Source organism: Linepithema humile, chromosome 5 (assembly GCF_040581485.1).
Source record: "Linepithema humile isolate Giens D197 chromosome 5, Lhum_UNIL_v1.0, whole genome shotgun sequence".
In the NCBI taxonomy this organism is placed as follows: Eukaryota; Metazoa; Arthropoda; class Insecta; order Hymenoptera; family Formicidae; genus Linepithema; species Linepithema humile.
This window is the reverse complement of record NC_090132.1, coordinates 1,700,002-1,721,700: the sequence shown is the minus strand read 5'-3', so window position 1 is coordinate 1,721,700 and position 21,699 is coordinate 1,700,002. Positions and strand designations below refer to the sequence as shown.

Genomic DNA, 21,699 nt, shown 5'->3' with positions numbered 1-21,699 from the left:
ATGTTAGTTTTAGAAACACGTTATGTAAATGAATTAAATTGTTTTAAAATAGATAGCAGCATTTTTCGCGTCACGATAATCTTGTTCTGTTGTCAATAGTTGTTATATATCAGCATGCACATATATATTCAATTTGTATATGATCGTCAATATGATAATAATTTTTCTCTGTTCTCTGTTCTCTAACATTGTTCTTTCATGCATTCCAAAACATGAAAACTGAAATTAAATAATAAATATAAATATAAAATGATAAACATGATGCTCTCTCGAAAAGTTGCAACGATGGATGGTTTAATTAGTCGCGACAATTAAACGTCGAGTTATTTTCACTCCTACTTAGCTTATTTTCACAGCGCAGTTATCAATATTTCCACCGATAAGTACAAATATAAAAACATATTTCGCGTCCAAACATGATGTCGCGCGGCGACAAGCAATAAACATCCGGCGTTTTCACTAATAATACTTTTCCGAGTACACGTCTCACAAACAAAATGATGCACAACGCAACGTAAGTGGATTTCGTGGCAGGTTTTGAAAGAGAGAGACAAAACATTATTCGAGATTTTTACGTTTATTTCGTGTATTCGCACGATGTGTGTTCATTCCTAGGTACTGGTACGTAATAGTATAATAATAATAATAATAATATTAATATCAATACGTTCGCATACATATATATATATATATATATATATATATATATATATATATATATATAGATCTGTCTATTTATACATATATAATGTTCTCGTTCTATACAGTCTATTTCTATCTATATATATATATTCCTCGTAATAATATACACGCAGAAATCTGTCTGCCTACATTACGATTCGAGCATTAAACGCTAATTATTATTCACATGATCCGTAATTTCTTTTTACGATCAATAAATATATATGTATATTATCTCAGCTCTCTTTCGTCGAGTGCCGCGCGAATCTCCGGCACCGAGGAAGGTTTTCACGTGATTAAATGCACAAGAACGAGGTGCAATCCTGCGAAGAAAGTACAATATATCATTAATCGCTGAACGTATCCTTTTTTACAACACACTTCTCATCGCCTCTGTGTCAATCGCGAACACTCTTGTGGGGGTGTAAACTAAAGCGGAATAAATTTTCAACATCGAAAACTTAAGACCACAATTAGTTTTTCTCGATATATTATATACAACATTATATAATTTTTACTACATTGTGCCACTATCGCGAAACGCTTGAAATCGCGACAATTACCGTTTCACGATTCGTAAGATTAAAATATTTCGACTGTAATGCCGTCCATTTTAATCTGCAATTAAATACGAAACAACACACGTGTATGTGTTTCATCCAAGTAACGTTAAATATATGTTATTGCTTGCTATACAAAAACGATTGCAAGAGTCAAATCGCTATTAAGTGTTATTACAGGGACACGAATTTCGGGGAATTTGTTATCTCAGGGCGTTAAAACGTTAGACCACCTCTACTCTCAATAAAACAATCTCACGATATACCTATTTGCTCCCCAAGTAACTCATTTATTCGTTACGTATCCAACGTGACGTCCCATTAAATGCGAAAAATTCTGGGACCCCTCGTTGCGGAATAATCACTATGGTGCAAAAAAAGCGGGCATTTCGGGATCGCGGAAATACTCGATGCAAAACGCGTCGCGCAATGCAAACAATGACTTTTTTAACCCGCTCCAAGGGTATCCTGGCGGAAAGAACGAAAACCGCGAACAAATGTCGTCGCATTTTTCGAAATATCGGAATAGGCATTCGACGTAATGTGAGTTGCGCGAGAAGTCGCGCGCTCGGAACACAAATCTGAGCATCCGGACGATCCGGGCCGATGATTTTGACTCGTCCTTCTCGCTATCTGTCGGAAGCAAACAATCGGCAAGCGGAGACGCGCCAATATTTTCACGCGCCTCGCACGATTTACGGCGGTTTGTACAGATGTGCGTGAAAATAGCGATGATCGAAAAAATTCATCAGGTAGGTCAGTGACGGCGGCCTCGCGATGTTTGCACAAGTGAGAACGATTATGCCGAAAGTTCGCATTTATTTCCTCTTCCCGGTCGTTCACTTCGCATTCCATTCATTAAATCGAGACTTTTGAGTGAAATAAGGAAAAACGGTTCGCATCGTCAAATTTATGATATTGCTAATTGAAAGCGGTGAATCATCTTTTTGCGTGCAAAGACGAGGAAATTGATCATAAACTTGTGTTCTTTTTCATATATGTTGTTTTTAATATGTACATTGATATTTCGAGATTTACTTACTTTATCTTAATTATTTGGGTCTGCAGGCTCGGAATCTTTCAATTAAGATTATTAAATTTGTATCGCGTTATCTCTAGTTTCGTCTAGTCGATTATTCTCGGAAGTTTTAATTTCTTAACAATTGTAAAAACAGCTACCGTTTAGCAAACTTGTCTTGAGCAAATTAATCGAAAATTGTTACAAATATTACAACAATGCAGAATAATGAAAAACAAATGATATTGCGGGTTCGTTTGGTTTCACTCTCTTTCCACCAAGAAATCTCGATAGAGTTCCTAACTCGACCGCTACTTATCGCGCAATTATAACATCGTGAACGACATTCATCAACGCATTGTCAATATGCAAATTGCTAATTACTTATTGACGATCTTTCACGATATGAAGATACGATCCGATATGGGCGGGAGTTACACTACTTTTTACCAGTTCTCTCCGAGACATTTCCCTTCTAGTTCCATTCCTTGGCAAGTTCGTCCGACGAGGGAATCCATTCTTGCTTCACGTAAACCAAGCCCGGATCGTAATGATCGCCATGGTGGTCTTCAAGGTCCCGCTGGTGGGACCTTGAATTTCGATACTCTCAGTACTTGTGCAACGTTATCGGAAGATTGCCGCTGGTGTTGACGGCGTTGCAGTCTTGGTAATATCGGTGATATAGCGGAGGAGACGGCGCCGCACCCGTCGAGAGCGGTGTCGGCGGACTCGATCTACATTGAATTAAATTGTGCTTTGATGACTCAGTTCTTCAATAATCTTTCATTTTATCACATGTAATTTAAAATTGGTTGACGTCTTACTAATTTTGATATTAGCGGCAAATGTATCGCTGCTATAAATACGAAAATTGATAATTATCTAATCACTTTTATTCAAGTTTAACATGATGCGTCAAATCTTTTGTTCCTCATCGTCTAATCTTTCTGTTCCTCGGCGTTTAATCTTTTTGTTCCTCATCAATGACACCTTATTGTTAGCCGCCAAAGACTCGCGTTGAACAGAAGCGGACAAATGACCTATTTTAACGATTTTAATCTTATCGCTTTTATCAAACGATCTTGCTAAGATTGCATCTTCAAAATCTTGGTTGAAATTTTTCTTCTCGTTTGGAACTTTGATGACTCATTTACACAGAAATATATTTTCTTCACACAAAATCCATTGAATAGACATTATTGAACATTAAAACTAGAAATTTGTTTTCTAGTGTCGTATGTCCAGCAACTTATTACTACGAAGTCAGCGAGAAAGAATCGAAACTCGAATCACCACCATGTAAAATATTGCAGAAAAAAATACTGCATCTGCGTGTGCAATAAACTTTCGCCACGATATACGACAGGGAAACTACTCATAGGAGAAAGTTACTCTTGAAAATCACACTCATGCGTCTCAATAAAATGTATTGCTATTTCAATGAATTATAAACATCCGGTCAATCTTTTATATTAATATGTCTTTGTAATTAGCAAAAAAAGAATTTACAATTCAAATTTATCTCAAAGAAAATAATTGTTAATAATATTATTTTGATAATCTTTAGAAACTAAACAGAGTCAGAGCTAGGGCTTAGCGCTTCAATTTATTGTTTACATTTATATGAACATACAATTGCGTTTCGGCCATCGGATTAGAAAATTTTGTTTACAATACATTAATATCTTTAATATTCTCGATTTATCGATAACTTGACAAGTATCATTTTCGTTTTTCAGTGATTCTCTTACGACATTTAAACGTTTCATTCTTCTTGACAAATATAACAAACATAATAATATATCATATAACGCAAATTATATGCATTAAAATCCTACAACATATCTTTATATTTGTATAAATTAATACAGATTTTATTTTTTGTGGAAAAAGATTAAGTTTTTAAAATTTTTTTTTGTAAATTTTGAAATAAATTCTAACTATAACATAAAATTAATTTGCTGCATCTATGTATTTAATAAATTCAAAATAAAAATATGTCGTGACAAAAGCTTATACATGATTGTATTACTTGGCGCTTCATAGAGAAAAGCAACTTTTACGATCATGAGATCATTGATGAGAAAATTTCTCTTCGCATCATGTCTTAGAATCTCAGCCGGGTGATTTGTTCTTTACGCAGACTTTGCAGTTATTCAATGAAATAAGCACAATTTTCATCGTCAACAAGGAATTTGAGATAAGTATTGCATCATATCAACGGATGCAAAATGATCCGAGGGTCCATTCTCGCATATCGTGTACCTGTAAAGCTGGCAGCTCGGGGACTGAGTGTCCTGATAGATCGCCGTATCAGGACTAGCAGCATCCTGATACCACTGTGAGTGTCCTACGGCGTTATTCGCGTGATTCCTCGCCGAGTTGTACTCGGCGTGGTCCATGATGGCGTAGCCGGCGGCCGCCGGTGCGCAATACGGCGTGTACATGGTGCCGGGCGGTGAGGCGTTGCCCCTGGAAACTGTACTGCTGTGCCCGTAGCCGGTGGTGGCCATCATCGCCGCCACCGCGGCGGTCGTGGTGGTCGTGGTGGTGCACGCGGACGACAGGTCCCTGCTGCCGCTGCCCATGGACTCCCTGCTGCTCATAATGGAGTGCGGATGCTGGAGACCGTGCGGATGGTGCGAGTGATGCTGATTGTCGCGCGCCATCAGCCCGGCGCTGTTGTCCCGCGTGGTCATCAGTGCGTCGACACTGAAGCTAGCCGGATCGAGGCCCATCGACACGTCCTGGATGGCCTCCTGGTGCACCTGATGCGGCTGATGCACTTGATGGCCCAGCGCGGTCTGGATGACGCTCTGGCCGGGCGCCGCAACCGCCGTCGTCGTCTTCGTCTCCTGTATCGGGCTGTGCAGGCTGTACTTAGTCGCCTGAACCGCCATGCAGTGGTTACCGCTGGTGTGATCGTTGACCGGCTCGCGCTTCGGCTTGCACAGACCGGTGGCGGTCTCCAGTGTGCCGAGCTTCTTCGCCGACGTGTCCGACGGCGGCGGTAGAGCGACCTGGCTGCTGCCGGACTTGGCGTCCTCCTGACGCTTCTCCGGCACCAGACCCTGCCGCTTCATCGCCTCTTCTTTCTCCTTCAGCGCGTCCTTCTTCTTGAAGCGTCTGCGGCGTCTCAGATAAGAGCCGTTGTCGAACATGTTGTAACTGTCGGGATCGAGGGACCAGTAGCTGCCCTTACCGGGCTTCTTGTCGTCACGCGGCACCTTGACGAAGCACTCGTTCAGACTGAGATTGTGTCGGATAGAATTCTGCCAGCCCTGCTTGTTCTCGCGATAATACGGAAAGCGGTCCATGATGAACTGATAGATGCCGTTGAGCGTGATTTTCTTGTCGGGCGCGTTCTGAATAGCCATGGCGATCAGTGCGATGTACGAGTACGGCGGTTTTACCATGTCCTTGCCGGCGTGATGAATGTGCTGCTGGCCGATACCCGACACTGGGTAACCGGCGGCCGTCGCGTAACCGCCGTAGCGATACTGTTCGTAATAACCTGGGGCGGCGCCCACCCCCGGGTACGACGGCGTACCCATACCAACCGGCACCGCCGTCGCGTGCCGATAGTACGCGTTCTGTTCGCCGAATAGCGTGTGCATTTTCCCGATGCTCCTCGCAGTCAATAGATAATTACAAATCCAAGTAAAATAAGACCTTTTTTTACTACGTTTTCACTATTTCGACAGGCAGTCACGCAATGCACATATTTCTTGAAAGTTGTCTCCTACTTGAACTAATTGCTAATTGTTATCCTTTTTATCGATCCCTTCTTCATTAAAATATCGATATTTTCTCGTTGGCAAATTATAGTTCTTCTATCACAGAATTGAAAACTATTTTAGAAATGAGCGTTTTTCTTTTATTTTACTACATATCACTAGGTGTTTATAAGATTAAAATCATGAATTATTGCTTTTTAGAGTTCTAAAAAACGTTTTTTATTCCATGAAATTATTAATTATTTTTATACATAGCATTCGTTCACAATGCGTCTTGGATACGAGTCTAGTTGTTAACTTCACCTGTGTAACTCTTGTGATTATAATACTTGTTCGTTTTCTCGATGCAGTCAAATAATTATTTACGATAAATTCGAGCAAATATTAAACACCACAATTATCTTTCCCGCCGTTTTTCTCAAACGCGTCTTATAGTCGCCATAGAAAAAAATTTGCTATCAAACACGTTCTTCACTCCGAACACCTCGAGCACGCGCACTTGTCGTCACTGCATCTTTGTGAGACCACGCGATCCAAGGGTATCTTCGCGAAAGATCGATAGATCCCTCTACGTGCGATCACGCTCGGTTGGTACCCCGAAAAACACCACGTCGTCGCTCATCGAATTCGCGGCGCGCTTCACGCGCGTGCTGCTGATCCGTAGTAGTATTTTGTTGACCGTATCCCGGGGATCTTCCCAGACACGGAAGACGGACGGGTGTGCGAGGCCGCGGTGAAGGCAGGAGGCGAAGGTGCATTCAGTTGATCGGCGGCAGACTCGGTGCCGCTAACGCAAGACGCACGCTAACCCCGTTAGCACCCGCGTGTGCACGCCGCGGTATTATGATACACAACAGGCCGAAGTTTACTCAACCCCGAGTAAAAACATACTGGGAGCTTGGCGGCGCGCAGCGGCCTGGAGTACTCGATACGGCCCGTAGACGGCTGCGCCGTCGTGCTTCTTCGAAAAATCACGAGGTTTCCGCTCGCCGCGTCGCGCGATTGGCTGCGAGGCCGCGCGCGACTCCGCCTACGACGTGCGACCAATCCGCTCGACATAGTATACGCAGTGTGACCGTCCGCCCCTGGACGCGACCCTACCAATGATCATACCGCAGTCGCTCGCATGGTCACGCCCTCGATACCTCGTGCAGGGCTCAGGAGGGCCGAGACCGGCCGAGTCGCGACGCCACGACGCGGAATTTTTCCATGGCCATCGGCCGTCGGATACTTTTCGCGATACTAAGCGAACAACGAGCTCAAGGATTAAGGTGGTGATCACGGTGATCCTGTCTGGAAGAGCGGAAACGGCGGAAGCGAGTGATAGTTGCATGCGCGGTGTCCCGGCCATAGGTCGAGGAAGTGTCGAGAATGTTTAGGGTGACAGTGACAAGAATGATTTCAGACGGCCGTGTGGTTCAGATTTCACAGCGCGCGCGTCCTAAAAGGGAAACAAGCGATAAAGAAGATCTCTGATATCTATTCATCTTCCCAAGAATTTTGCCATCTTAAGCTTCCTTAGAAGCTATTATAATCGAAATCGAAATTAAAGAACTTTCCAAGAACTTTCAAAGTGCCTTTTCACATTGACACTCGACGCTCAATTTCACCGTTAGAAGTCATCACGCGATCAAAGACTACTACAGCAGTTGGTTATTTTTAGTCGCATGATGTCTTTTAACGTTGAAATTGAGCGTGGAGCATTAACGTAAAAAGATACCTCGTCGCTCGTGAAATTCATTATGTGAAATATTACTGTTTTGTTGTATACTGCAGTATTTTATATCCCAGTTTTATGGAAGTGCTTTGCCGATCTTGGGAAGGTTAAAATTATATTTCAAATATGCGACTTATATTCATATTTAATGCTAAATGATCTCAACTCAAGGTAACATCATAATTTTAATATGAGATATATTTAACGCTAAAAGTAAGGTAAAATACAAACTAATAAGTTCTTGAATTCTATAATACAGTTGATTACGTTAAGACGTAAATTAATAAATACGGATGCATTTTCTTTTTTTTTTAATCGAGTCTTTTCTCTAATACGAATAAAGCATATAATAAATAAAACAGCAAATAATTTAATTCTAAATTTCAAATTAAAGATAACTAACTATAAGCTGCATGCAGAACCTCTTTATGTTGATTATGTGAGACCTAATTGGATTGTATCAGAAATAATTCAATTATAATTTTATCTCTCCTGATAACGACTTCTATTTATTTAATATGACGTTCATCTAGTTGTAATGATGTTCATCAAGCTAAATGTCACACGGTTTGCAAATTTATGCAACTAAGAAACTCGTGAAAGACGTCGGACGATAATGTCACGTGGATAGACGGAAAAGAAGCTGCCTCACGTTCTTATAGCACGGCACTTTCAATTTAGCGTCTGTTTTTCCAAGGGTTCGACTCCCGTCTTGCGAAAACACTCGACAGGACACGTCGCCACCCTCCATTCCGCCTACGTCCGAAACCGTTGAATCGCGCTATCCAGGTTCTCAAAATACTTTCGATTGTTCAGGCGTTCCACTTTTCGCCATTCAAATTGATTCGATGCGAGTACGGTGCAAATATTGTCGAAAACAAGTTCACACAATATTGTGCAAAACAATTAAACGATTTTACTCATTTAATTCTTATTCATTTAAGAATTGTAGATATATATGTTTAATAATTGTATAGATAAAGGATATAAGTTCAATTATAAATAGAAAAAAGTTACACGTACGTAAAACATACACAATACATGTTCATGTACATATGTGTGTACCCCTATGTATAAAATATATATATATATATCTGCAAAATATAATTGTAAATAAAATACAATAAAACTATGGTATCTAGATCTCTAAAAACAGACCTATAAATTCTCATAAAATTCACGAAATTGAACAATCCAATATCCAATCATGCCTGGATGAAATCCATTTTCACTTCACTGATAAAAAAAAATTTCAAATTACTTAAACAATTTAAATTTTATTTTATGAAGCAAGATAGAGCATATTACAAACGCACTAATTCATGAAATAACACAAAATATATGAAAATACAAAAACATAATTATCTTACACCCCCACATGTTACGTAACACATACACTTTGCCCATTTAACAAGTTACGATCCTTCATTACAATTTAAAGAACATTCGCAGACTAATGATGTTCGTGTGATCACTAGCACATTTTCCCAAGCCGCGCAGTGTCAAATTGATCATCGCCCCCCCCCTCCCCCCCCAACCCTACCAGGTGACCACAGGCGGTTAATTTTCATTTAAATGGAACGACGAGTGAGCGCTGTAGGCATTCCAGCTCTAGATCCACGACCTCTTTCTGTCGCCCTGGGCTAGCTAGCGCAAAACCAAGATGCAAAACGCTTTGAAAGTTCCGGCGAAAGTTTAATTGTCTTTTGCTTGCATTCTATCTAGGTTCCTCGCTCTCTATACCATCGAGACGAGTTACTACAACACAATCTATAATCCGCCTGATAAGATCAACCCGCTTGTCATATAATACATTCGGAATATAATTATCTTATCTCTATTTATATTATTATATCTTACTGTATCTGTACTAATATTTATTTTCCCGTGACAAAAATTTTATCTCTTTCCAAAATTCTACGCTTATCGTATGTAGAATATTTAGTGTTAAAAAAAAAAAGAAAGGAAGCAGCCAGTTAATATAAAACTTTAAATATTTTAAACACAACTCTGATTATCCTTCACTGATCCATTTGCCATTGTGTATATTAAATCTTGCGAAATTATTATGGAATTAAAATCGCAAATTCACTCAGACTAAGCTGCATAATGAAAAATCTATTAAGAAATATCTAAAAAATAATATTTGTTTAAGAATAGTAAATGTTTTAAGAAAGAACGTTATTGAATTATATATTAAAAGCTATTAAAATTAACCATTTATATTAATCAATAAATTTCTGAATTATTTAATATAAATTTGCAAATTTATATAAAGTCAGAATATACAATGCACTACTTTACCCGATCATTGCGAGCAATCAATCAAAATATGCAATATTCGCGAAGACCGGATTTACTTAGTCGACGTTAAACTTAATAAGATCTCTTCATGAAGCGAAGTTTGTTCATAATCGGGATCAGCGTCGATTCGATGTAGGGCGTACACGAGCGATTTGCATATTTGTTATCGCCTCGGGGAAATCGATTAAACGGGCGGAACTAAAATTAATTATTGAAATAATTATCGTTTCCAATCGTAGCACCGTCATCGAATCGAGAGAGATTGATATTCAAAATATCATTAAATTTATTAAACATATAATCTTGTTATTTTTCTTACACTTTATGAAATAATTTTAAACCTTCTCTCGAAAGAACCGATTGCATGAAGTTTATATAATGTTCTTTAGAAAAAGTTTATTAAAATTCAAAGATTTATAAGTAAATGACTTTTATCGTATCAGTAAAATATATCAGCAAATTATTCCTATATGGCATAAAAATTTTATCTTTTTCCGAGATTCTACGCTTATCGCATGTAGGATATTTAGTGTTAAAAAAAGGGGAGAAAGCAGCCAGTTATAAAACTTGAAATATTTTAAACCCAACTCTGATTATCCCCCACTGATCTATTTGCCATTATTACTTTTTATATTTTATTATTATTTTTTTATGTTTTACTGTTAATTGCAGCAATATTCCTCACTTTAGACGCTTGCATAAATTTCTAAAGGCAAAAAGATGATGTGGTGTAGTTAAGTGAAAAGCGTTCGTGAAAATAATTTTTGATTGGCAATTACAAAGTCTTCTTCCAAATCTCTTATTTATTTTCGGAGATACGGTCGTCGCAATAAACAATCTCGATCAGTGTTCGATATGATCTGATTTTGCAGTATCTAAGCGTACAGAAGCCTCGCCTTTTTTTATCTTGCATCTACTGGGCGCAAAACTCTAGTGAGTCTCGATCTGTCCGCAAGTTTATTCTTTCATGTCTGCGTTTATCAGGAGATTCAATCGCTCCGCGTCGCACGATGAGACTAAATTAATATATGTTTTTCTTAAAATTTACCTATCTTACTACATTAATATATTTTTTTAAATTTCACGGTAGCCATCTAAAAGAGTTTATAAATAAAATACGTATACAGTTTAGAAAAAAAGATCTATTCTTGGTGCTTTCTGTATTTAAACGACTCATAAATGCCATTCGCCTCGTTTTATGCAATTTAAAGCATTCGGAGATTTTTAGAGAATAACGTTTTGTATTTTAACTCATACCGCCGCTGCAAATATTTTCCCTGAAGTGCACCGCGGATGTGTTTGGAAAATTTCGAAACTTTTCAAAATAAACGGCATCCCTTGACCTATCTCACGCGACCGGATTCTGGACGATATGAACATCCGTATCCCTCTAAGCTCTCTTCTTTCTCGACCAGAAACAATAAACTTCTTATTTCTGTATGACGTCGCCGTCGTATCGGCCGTATCTCGATTGGTCGTAATTTCCGCGAAAGAAAGTACATTATGACGCACACGAAACGTATAAAAATAGCGACGAATAATGCTATCGGTATTTTGCGCAAATAATTCACGTCTGCGAATTGCACGGCATTTTTTGTCTTGTATGTTTTGTTCGTCGGAACTACATCGGCGCTTGAAAATTCATCGTACTTTTCCCGCAGCTCCTATTTGCGTCAATTATTTTTATAAGCTTCTGCAAAATTACAAGTTTTTATATACGAATACACATTTCATGAATAAAGCAGTTGTTTTATTAATATCTTTCAATATCCCGTAATAATATCAATCTGTCGCAAGTGCAAATCTCTGTGGAACATTACTAAAATTACCTAAGCTTCAAGTTCATAAAACACAGTCAAATTGTCGAGTAATTGATGTAACACACGTTCCCTGTCGCACAGATCGTAAATGTCCCATGCTGAATTTTTCGTACAGACCAATTGATATTTTTCTATCTTTCACTATTTGTATAAAAATGAAGATAATTTCAAACAAAAAGTTTTTGTTTTATTCTGTAATACATTTTAACCTTCAAAACGAACTGTTTTCCATCAACATAAACCGGACTTATGGGTCTCTCGTGCTGGCGTTTTATTAAATAATGTTAATGTGTTCAAAAAAACTCACGTAATTCATTGAAGCGTTAATTAAATGTCTAAATAATGAAATTGGCGAAAAGTTCATTTTGAATATTTGATTTTTATTGTTTTTTGAGAAGCAATCATATGTTAGCATGACATATCTAAAAAGTTTATAGTGTTTTAAAATTTGACTTACAAAAAATAACACTATGGAAGTAGTATAAAGCTTATAGTTGATGAAAAAATATGGAATTATTGTCGCTCAAAAAGAAAAGTAATTATTAGAGTGCAATGATTGAAAACAGAATATATTAGGAGAGATAAAGGCATTAAAATTAGAAAAAAATCATTTTCATGTTTATTTTGTGTTTTTAGTGAATATCTCATGAAAAATAATCGTATAAGATATGAGTTAAAAACATTAAACACTTTTCGAGTTTAAAAATATTCTCTCATCAACAATTTGCGCAAACGGAATGTTTATTATGTTCGTCGCATACGGCTTTGTCACATCGAAAGCAGCAATATGATGTTTTTCGTTTTTTTTTTAATCGCAGTAATAGCATCGCTTTCTTTTAGACAAATGATCATTATTAGGAGCTTCTTGTCGCACTTCTTCACTCGAGCACGTAGCCATTTTTTCAAAATCTAATTAGAACAAAAGCTTTAAAATCACTAAGCTTTCAAAATATGTTTATTTTTGTCAAAAGGATGAATATATACCAAAAAATACGTTTCTCAAAATTCCACTTTCGATCAACGAAAATCGAACTCATGGGTTTTTCGTGCCTATCGCCGATTTCACAATCGCTCGGCATATAAACAAAAACTGACTAATGTCAACAGGCTTTTCATGGGGGACCCGCTTGCATATACAAGTTTTCGAGAAATCTTGGTGCGAGACCCATGAGTCCGTTTTGAGGGTTAAATGTTACGTACAATAATGACTTTTGTAGTCTTGTAAATATTATAAAGCACATGTTATAAACAAAACTAGTCTGTAGTCACGATAGCGTGGAGCATATGCGACCCACGCATCGTGAATGGAAAATCATCGAAAATTAGGCCGGCAAGGAGCGCGTCGAAACAAAATTCGAACTTGCTGTACAAGAAATTTTATGACTTTCCCGCAGTTGCACTCATCCTTTCTCGCATGATTCCACCCGAAGAAGCCTATCGCGCGATCCGATTAACTCAAGAACACTCATTCGTTCCGAATCCGTATGTTTCTCGTCTCGGTCAACGGCGGCGATGTTTACGTAGCGCGGTGAAATTTAATTCCCGGGACCTTCGAACCCACAAACCCGTAGTGTAAACCAATACTCAAGTTCGCCCTGGCGATATCCGACGGTGGAAAATGGCGCCGTCGTGGAAAAAGGGATGGAAAGAGATGCCGCGCCGATCCCCAAATGCGCAACGTTTCCGCTTTAATTTCCCAAAAGACTCGATCCGTGTCCAATCCGCTCGATAGATTAGCGTGTCCAAAGAAAACAGACACTATTAGCCTTTAATTACTGCAATTCGTTGCGCCTTTCGAGAAAGCAGCTTTCTGAAGAACACTTTCTACTTTTCAATTCTGATTCACACATGTATTTTTATTTTATTAAAATATCTGCACAAAAGTAGATCCGCGCTTTATAGCTACGCAAATAGCCAGCAAACGTTAATACGCGCAATTTTATTAAATGATATACGAGCGGAATTTTGCAAGCGCAACGGCTTGTTTGCCGCATCTTTCAACATTCTTTTGCGTGCTCCACAATTCGCGGCCGCCCTCGAGTTTCCGCTTATTTACCCGTGCCGCATCGCCGAATTTCTGCACCGTGTCTCGCAATGCAATTCGTCGGTTTATGCTTCGCGAGTTTCCGCGCGCGGCACGACGCACGCCGCGATGCGATCGCGCATAAAGATAACAAACATCCGCGTTGCAGCGTCTGCTGTTTCTCAAATCCATGTTGCTGGAAGAAAAAGTTAATCTAACCGACGCAACCGATTCCCCGCCCTCACCGAAAATATTATTCGTGATCTTGTTTTCTACCTGGTAACGTGATGAAAAAAAAAACCCTTCTTTTTCTCCCTCATTCTCTTTAAATTTAATCACGTTTCGTAGTAGTTGCTTTTGCAACATTATTTATGATTAGTCCGTGCTCTGTAATTAAATTATAGCAAAAGAGTCCGAGTGTCGAAGAGCATTTGTTTTGTCACGGCTGAATTCTAAAACACAAAGTATTCAAAATTCAAATCGAAGGAATTCTCTCAGCCATGGATTTCTCCATCGCCGCTCGAGAATTGAGATTTTGCGGCGTTAAAAGCGGGAAACCTGCGCGACCGCCGATAGGATTGAATCGCGCGCCGACGACGACGAGGGAAGCGAGCCGTGAAGAGAGCGTAGTCGAGGCGGAATTCGAGCGAACAATGCATACCGGGTGGCAATTTCACGCGACAAGTCCTGCCATCAGCATATCAATGGGCCCGGCCCGGGCGGGATTATCTGGATGTGCTACCGCGCAGCGATATTCTGCGGTTGGCTCCGACAGATAGGGTTGCGCAGTTTCGCCACTCTCGCATATGTTTAATGCGGCAAATCAATCCGTAGCATCCAAAGAACGGCACACGCACACGCGCGAGATTAAATAGGCAACATTATGGACCGCGAAGTGACAAAGACCGGCAGTCTATTATTTCCTCGCAAGGATATCGATTCGGGTTGCCATGCAGACAAATTCGATTTGGCTGATATTATATACATTGCGACGGAACTTGCGCGTTCTGCACAGTTGATTAAATTTGTGTGATTCTCTTCAATTGACTTATTTTAGATGGTCCCAAGATAATTGTAATTTTAGCATGTTATTACGCATTCCAGAAACAACTCGTTTAAAATATTCAAAGATCAAGGGGTCACAAAGATAGAAGTTTCTGTGATTTGATTCGTAAAGTATCGACTCCAACAATTAAATTTATCCGCGTACAAATAATGCGCGATTCAGATTCGTAAATGTATAAATTCACACATACATATGCATTTAATTTAGAATTTAGAATTTATACTTAGATATAAGAGACTCTATAAATTTCTGTTTTATGCAAATGCAAATATTCGTTATTAATATTTTTAATAATCTAATATCTTTTTAAAGAATAAAAGATTTTGCGATACGCATGGTATTATTCTTTACCATTATTCGTATATTATATGTTTTTTATTTATTATTTCATAGCATAAGGATGCAAGAGCAATCAATGAAATGTTAATTTAGATATCGACAGATTATTATCATTTTCGCGTTCTTCTTACGATATATTTCTACGTCAATGAGCTATTGTACATTGACCACTTGAAGACGGTAGCATTATTGGACTGTCTTCCATTCTTCAAGTTACGTCGCGTGCTCTTTCTACGATAGACGGAACGTCGCTAATATATTTTGATTCGAGCTTAGTTACGTTACAATGCGACCGACTCGTTCAGGACGAAAACAAACGGCGGTGCACAATTCAGCCCCGGCGTTCCCCTCGTGGCCTCCTCTCTCGACGAGCGACCACGAGTCGTTTATTTTTCTTGAAAACGTATCAGCCGCATTTCCTTCCTCATTGTCTGGCTTAAAGAAATAAATCCACCGGCGCGCCGGCGGCTCAAATCTCGTTTCCACTCAAGCAACAAAGTTTGCGCGCTTTGCTACAGTTTCCGATTGCCATCAGTGCACCTTATTTTGCACTTTTCCGGTGCAACGTACTCAATTTGATCTTGCAGAAATTTTAACAATGACAATAATTATTTCCATTCGATTCTAAAATTCGTGAAATTAATGCACGAAAAGCTTTATTCGAAGAATTTCCATATATTTTATCGCGTGTGAGAGTTTTTTTCTGAAATTATATGCTATAAATGTTTGCTATGCTAGTGTATTTTTCATGTTAGAGTGAATTTATGATACATTCCAGCTTGTGAAAATATAATTCGCAGGAAAGGACGCTGAATATGTTTCGGTTCCGAATGCACGTTTATGCGGCGTTATCAGAAGCACTATCACAGGCGGGCCGTAATGCTCTCTGACTTTCGTTACGGTTGACAGCGCGGGATCGAAAAGTGGTAGGCAGAGTCGGCGATGGAGCAGCGAAGATAATAGCCATAGAGAGGAGTAAACGATAGAAGCACCGGTTTTCTCTCTCGTGGGCGGCGTAACGCGGCTAATTCCGACTGTTTGGTTAGCAAGCATTTAAGGTTTGTCTTGGCTGTTGCTTCGTGTCTTTTAGACAGCCGATCTGTGTTCCGACCAAATGAAACGGAAGCTAAACGGCGGTGCTCCCGTGACGAGGTGACGAGCTGACGAGGTGACTCGGTCGCGCGCATCCACATCCGCGTTCACGCGATTAGCGTGCCACGCACGACGGAAGATCTGACCGACGCGACGATGCGACAAGTGTGAACCTGTCAACGTTCGTCACCCTATTGATCCGGTCAGCCATGGGACGTCGCACTTAAACAAAATTCCGGACTTCAGAAGGGAAAAGTCGTTTAGAATACGCGCTGCTCTGCATTCTTGCACAGCTATGAATGAAGTTTTAGATAGAGAGAAGAAAGAGAGAGAGAGAGAGAGAGAGAGAGAGAGAGAGAGAGAGAGAGAAGGAGAGAGGTTTGTCATGTTTCTCCATTCGATGGAGTTTGTTGTGAAGAAACTATTGTATATATAATTTCAAAAATAATCACGCAAACGATTAATATTAAAAATTTGCATGGATGTATTTTTTTAAGCAGTCAGAATTTAAATAATAAATAAATAGTGTAAAATACATTTCGTACAATGAATTCATCCATGTCCTGGACGATGGTGCGAAAAACGTAGCGGCGCGTGGGCGTAAACAAGTAAAAGTTAACAAAACAATCCACACGTTGCCATTCGCGCCATGTGTTAAAATATCGAGAAGAGTTCGAGCCTGCAAAATGACTATTTGCGTATTATTGTAGTGCAGTTAAACATGCGTAAAAAATTGTTTGTATCGCAAATTAGGTGGGAAATAATAGCGTAATATATTTTACCGAAATACATCCACACAATCAACCATACAAATCATCCATACGAATCGGCGGCTCTTAATCTCACTATTTGTCATCAACACACGTCTGTGTTTTTATTGTCCATTTTCGTCTATTGACACGTTTTTTCATGCAATCGTTGTTAAAGATTTTTTTTCATGCATTTCACACTTGAAATTTCGCTTTTAATTCACGTGCAAAATAATTTTGCAAAATGATTCGATTCGGAATAATTTGGCAAAATAATTCAGTTAGTGAACAACATCGGTTTTGTTTGATTTTAATACATGTAACATATTAGAGAATTAATATTCCAAAACTTGAAACACCAATGGTTTTTCTCGTCGACAAACACAGAACTTGAAATGTATTCTAAAATTTAACAATTCCAAGAATTCGGAACGTAACTTGATTCGAAAAATTCTTACGCTTTATTATTCCTGAATAATAAAAAGCAAAGTAATCGTTCTGTCTGTCATTCTTGCGCGATACCGATAACTTGATAATTCTGACAATTTGTTAACTGATGAATGAACATGAACGACGCCCGTTGTCGGAATCTTATCGACATTGATGCGTCGCGACGCTCACGACCACACAGATACGCAAGCTTTTACGAACACATACAATGCGGTATGGTGGCGAGGTCTAGGAAAAGCCGAAGGGTGGAACGTGCTCTTGTGCCGGCGGTGTTTGTTCAGCCGCAACTTCTCTAAATCTTTTGTGCATAACGCGAAGCGCGCGGCGTGAGGTAGTAGACGTGGTGCACATACGTTTCTAACTAGCTATGTATCTCGTGCGATTATTCAGATACCTATGTATCAAGTCAGGGTTAAAATAATTGAAACATTTTTAAGGATTTTTTTCTATGGACTTATTTACAAATAGCGATAATAATTTTATAAACTATCATGTAATCGAAAATATCTCGATCTTCATGTTTAAAAATTTTACTTCGTAGAAAAAGTTCGTACATATACATGTACTGAAAATGATAAGAGCTATGGAGTTTTGCAAAAACTAAACAAGTATCGTATTGCATGTTCAATTAATACTTTCAAGCAAGACTTTTCCCTCTCTTTCCTCCTCTCTCCTCTCTCTGATATGTGCCTTTTTAAATAAAATCAAATGTATAAAACAATTCTACAAAGTCTACAAAAAATTCGAATCATTCCAGTGCCACAAATACACGCAATGAAAGAAAAGTCAAAAGTATTATCGACATAAAAAAAGTTTATTACACAAGCTGTTTACGCGAAAATTATTTCCACGGAAGAAAGGCTTTGTCAAAAGAGCTTGGTAGCGATGCGATATTTGACGAGTCGTAATTCGATGCGGAAATAAGCCTTCAGCAGAGGCAAGTCGCGTTGGATAATGGCGTCGAGCTGAAAATGCGACGTGCGGAAACGATGCCTGTTGTTGTTTTACGGAGGGGACCGCGGAGCGACGGGGACGGACGCGCACGTTAAACCGATTTGCACATCGGATGCACTCCCGATTCCTCGAACAGCAGACAATTTCACAGGCTGGATCTCGTTTGTTCACCCTTTTGCTGTACGTAGCGGCATTATTTCCTATTTAGTTTGCCGCTCTTCCGGAAGTTTAACCCTTCAATATACGTATATTTAAGACTTGCAAACGAATAATTTGTCAAAGTATTACGATCTTTAAATATCGCTCAAGTAGTATTGTCGATTTACAGCTATTAATGAATTTGTGTAAGAATTGGATAAAATGAACAAGAGTAAATGACCATGTATCGTTTTTTAACAATTCTGTCTTTGCAAGTGAGATAAGTGATCAATATTTAGAGTGTGCAATGTTTTAAATGTTAGCAGTTGATTGTAACGAAAATGTTTTGGCATTGTTTTCGACTCTTATAGTATTCATGGATCGAAATATTCCATTGCACATCGTCTCGAATGCCGACGGAAAGCTGCAAGAAGCCCGTCTTCCAGGAGCTTCCCAGTCGCGCTGATGACGAGTTGCAGCCTGCATCCGTCGCATCGCCGACGGAAGACAAGTTTCGTCGGTCGTCGACCAGTAAAGCTCATCCTCGTTCGTCAGTTATGTACGTGCATCATGGTGGTCGCTCGCACAGTGAAAAAGAAGTCGGAAACATTCAGAACGTCATTCAAGCAGGCCTCGGGATCGGTTAATGGAATGAAAAAAACTTAGCCTGTGGAATGTACGATGTGACGTTGAAATTTCGAAATAATGTTCGATATAATGTTCTAACGATTAAGCTGACAAGCCATAATGATATCTTTTTAGTAGAAGAAAGATCACCTTTGTAAGATTAATAAATTTGAAATTAAAAATTTAGTCATGCCAACGCATTTGCTTATTTTAAGATACTCTTCTAGTTCTACTTTTCTAGTTCGACAGAAAATCGATTTCTTCAAAATTGATTATGATCTTGTTATTTTATTAGTCAAAATAATTGTAATAACGTTCGGAAATTAAGAATAACGCATATCGTGCGTTTTGATCGAATAAAAATCAGATAATATATAGAAATGCAATGGAAAACAAGAGTATCGAGAGGCGAGAGGCATCGTTCACCAACAACATAATAACAAGGCGCACCGAGATAGAGGCGCCGTAACGATTTTAATAAATTTGGCGCTGGGTAAGCTGCAACAACAGGGCGTATGAATTAAGGAGGACCGAAACGGCGCTTGGATAAACATCTTGAATTAGGCGCCGAATTCTTTTCCATGCGCCCGACACACGCGGCGGTGACTTCTTTACGAGTTCGGCATGCACGCCGCGGTCGCGCACGCGATTAATTTAGCCACAAATTTTCAGTAATCAACGAGTTATTTTACAGTCGAGGGATTTTAGTCAGACAGTTTGAAAGATTACGCATATCTTCGCGATACGCATCACGGCCTATAAAACGTTTTATCTTTATCATCATTAAAATGAATAATTTTATAGTAATACGTTGATATGTTAAGAAATGTAAAATTGTAGCACACTCAATTTTTTGATATATTAATATATATTTATAGACTAGACGTCAGTAACTAATTTTATTATACGTTATTTTGCAACGTTTTATAATATTAAAATACAAAAATCAAAATAAAAGATATTCTGTTATTTATTATAGGAAATTAATTACTGTTTGAGTTACGATTAAAACAAGATATACAAGATATGAAATGCAAAAGGATACGCATAATTGGTGAAAAAAATCTCTGAAGATAAATTTCGAATATAATCGAAGGGATTATTTCTGATGGAAAAACGAGGGCAGACCACCATGATCGAAGTTTGTGGAAATACGCGTCACGCATATCTTCTTAACGTTTCTAACCGTGAAAATGTTTCCAAATAGTTCCCGAATTCAAGACCGAATCAGCTCGCGGAATCGGCGATCCGGTCATAATACGAAATCTTCGATAGGAATGTGCCTCAGATCACGAATGGGACACGAAATTCTCGCTCTATCGTTGCATTATGTTCGAATTTACAGCGAAGAAGAAGAGGGTTTCTCGATCGTTTCGACACAAAGAATTCTCCACCCATGTATGCACCTGTTCCGCGTTATGAGCTTACGCCACGCGTAAAGGGAGAGGAGGAAAAGCGTGGTATTGCAGCAATGCCAACAAAGACTCCTGTCAATAAAAGACGTGCGGTAGATTATCGCGTTTCGAATTGGGCGATCTATTGAAAGCAGAGTGCGTTACTCCGTGCAATTAAGTTGCCTTGTTCGGTATTAAAAAACTCTAACCGACTAGAAATTATTCGCATCACAATGTCTGACTTCAAACTTATTCGAATAAGATAAAGACTCTCCAACCATTAAAATATACACCTATTAAACTTAATAACAGCCAAATGTAATTAACGATGCAAGATTAACTTTAATGTCTCAGAAAAATCTACCTGGATTTTATCAATTGAACAAAGATTATATTTTTATGGATTCTTCTGAATTCTTTAATAAGAATACGAAAAAATGTCGATTTCTTTATTTGAATTGCTCGCAATTTATTAATAAAAAAATTTTGTCTTTTGCCTATTTTAAAATTTACTTTATTTTCTAGAGAATAATAAAATTTCTCTTGTGACTTGCAGGCAACTAAAGTATCTGAAACTAGAAATCGACATTTTCCTGCATTTTTATTGAATGACTCAAAAGCAGATGTCAATCACCGTTGAATTTGATTCTCTTATTAGCATGAATACATATCTTAAATCTATTGCTTTTATATTTCTATTTTCGAAATTTAATTCTTAAAAATAATATAACGTTGCCATTAATGTTTAAGATAAATATGACAATGTATAGAAATAATATAGAATAAACCATTCATGACTACGTAATAATTTTTAAATTCCTGATCTTTTTCGCAAAAATAATTTCTTCTTAAGATGACTTTTAGTAACTTTTAGCGTTATTTCGTCAGCTTTTACAGAGGTTCTGGAAAAGTAGCGATACGCATTTGTTTTTCACCTGACGCAACGGAACGATCTTTCTTTTCGAGGTTAGCAGGTGTATGCGCGCCTTCGCGTACCCCTGGAATATTATTTCTGTCAACCAACCGCGTG

At 38.6% G+C, this 21,699-nt stretch overlaps 1 protein-coding gene across 1 annotated transcript; it reads right to left on the bottom strand.

Annotated features, from left to right (window-relative positions):
- Positions 1-558: 558 nt before the first annotated feature.
- On the bottom strand, positions 559-7,066 carry LOC105675616 (forkhead box protein C2-B-like). Its single transcript, XM_012372893.2, has 2 exons — positions 4,525-7,066; positions 559-2,993 (listed from the first exon to the last, which is right to left on the bottom strand). Exons 1-2 carry the CDS (start codon positions 5,874-5,876, stop codon positions 2,867-2,869), a joined length of 1,479 nt encoding a protein of 492 aa, XP_012228316.1. The 5' UTR covers positions 5,877-7,066; the 3' UTR covers positions 559-2,866.
- Positions 7,067-21,699: the final 14,633 nt, after the last annotated feature.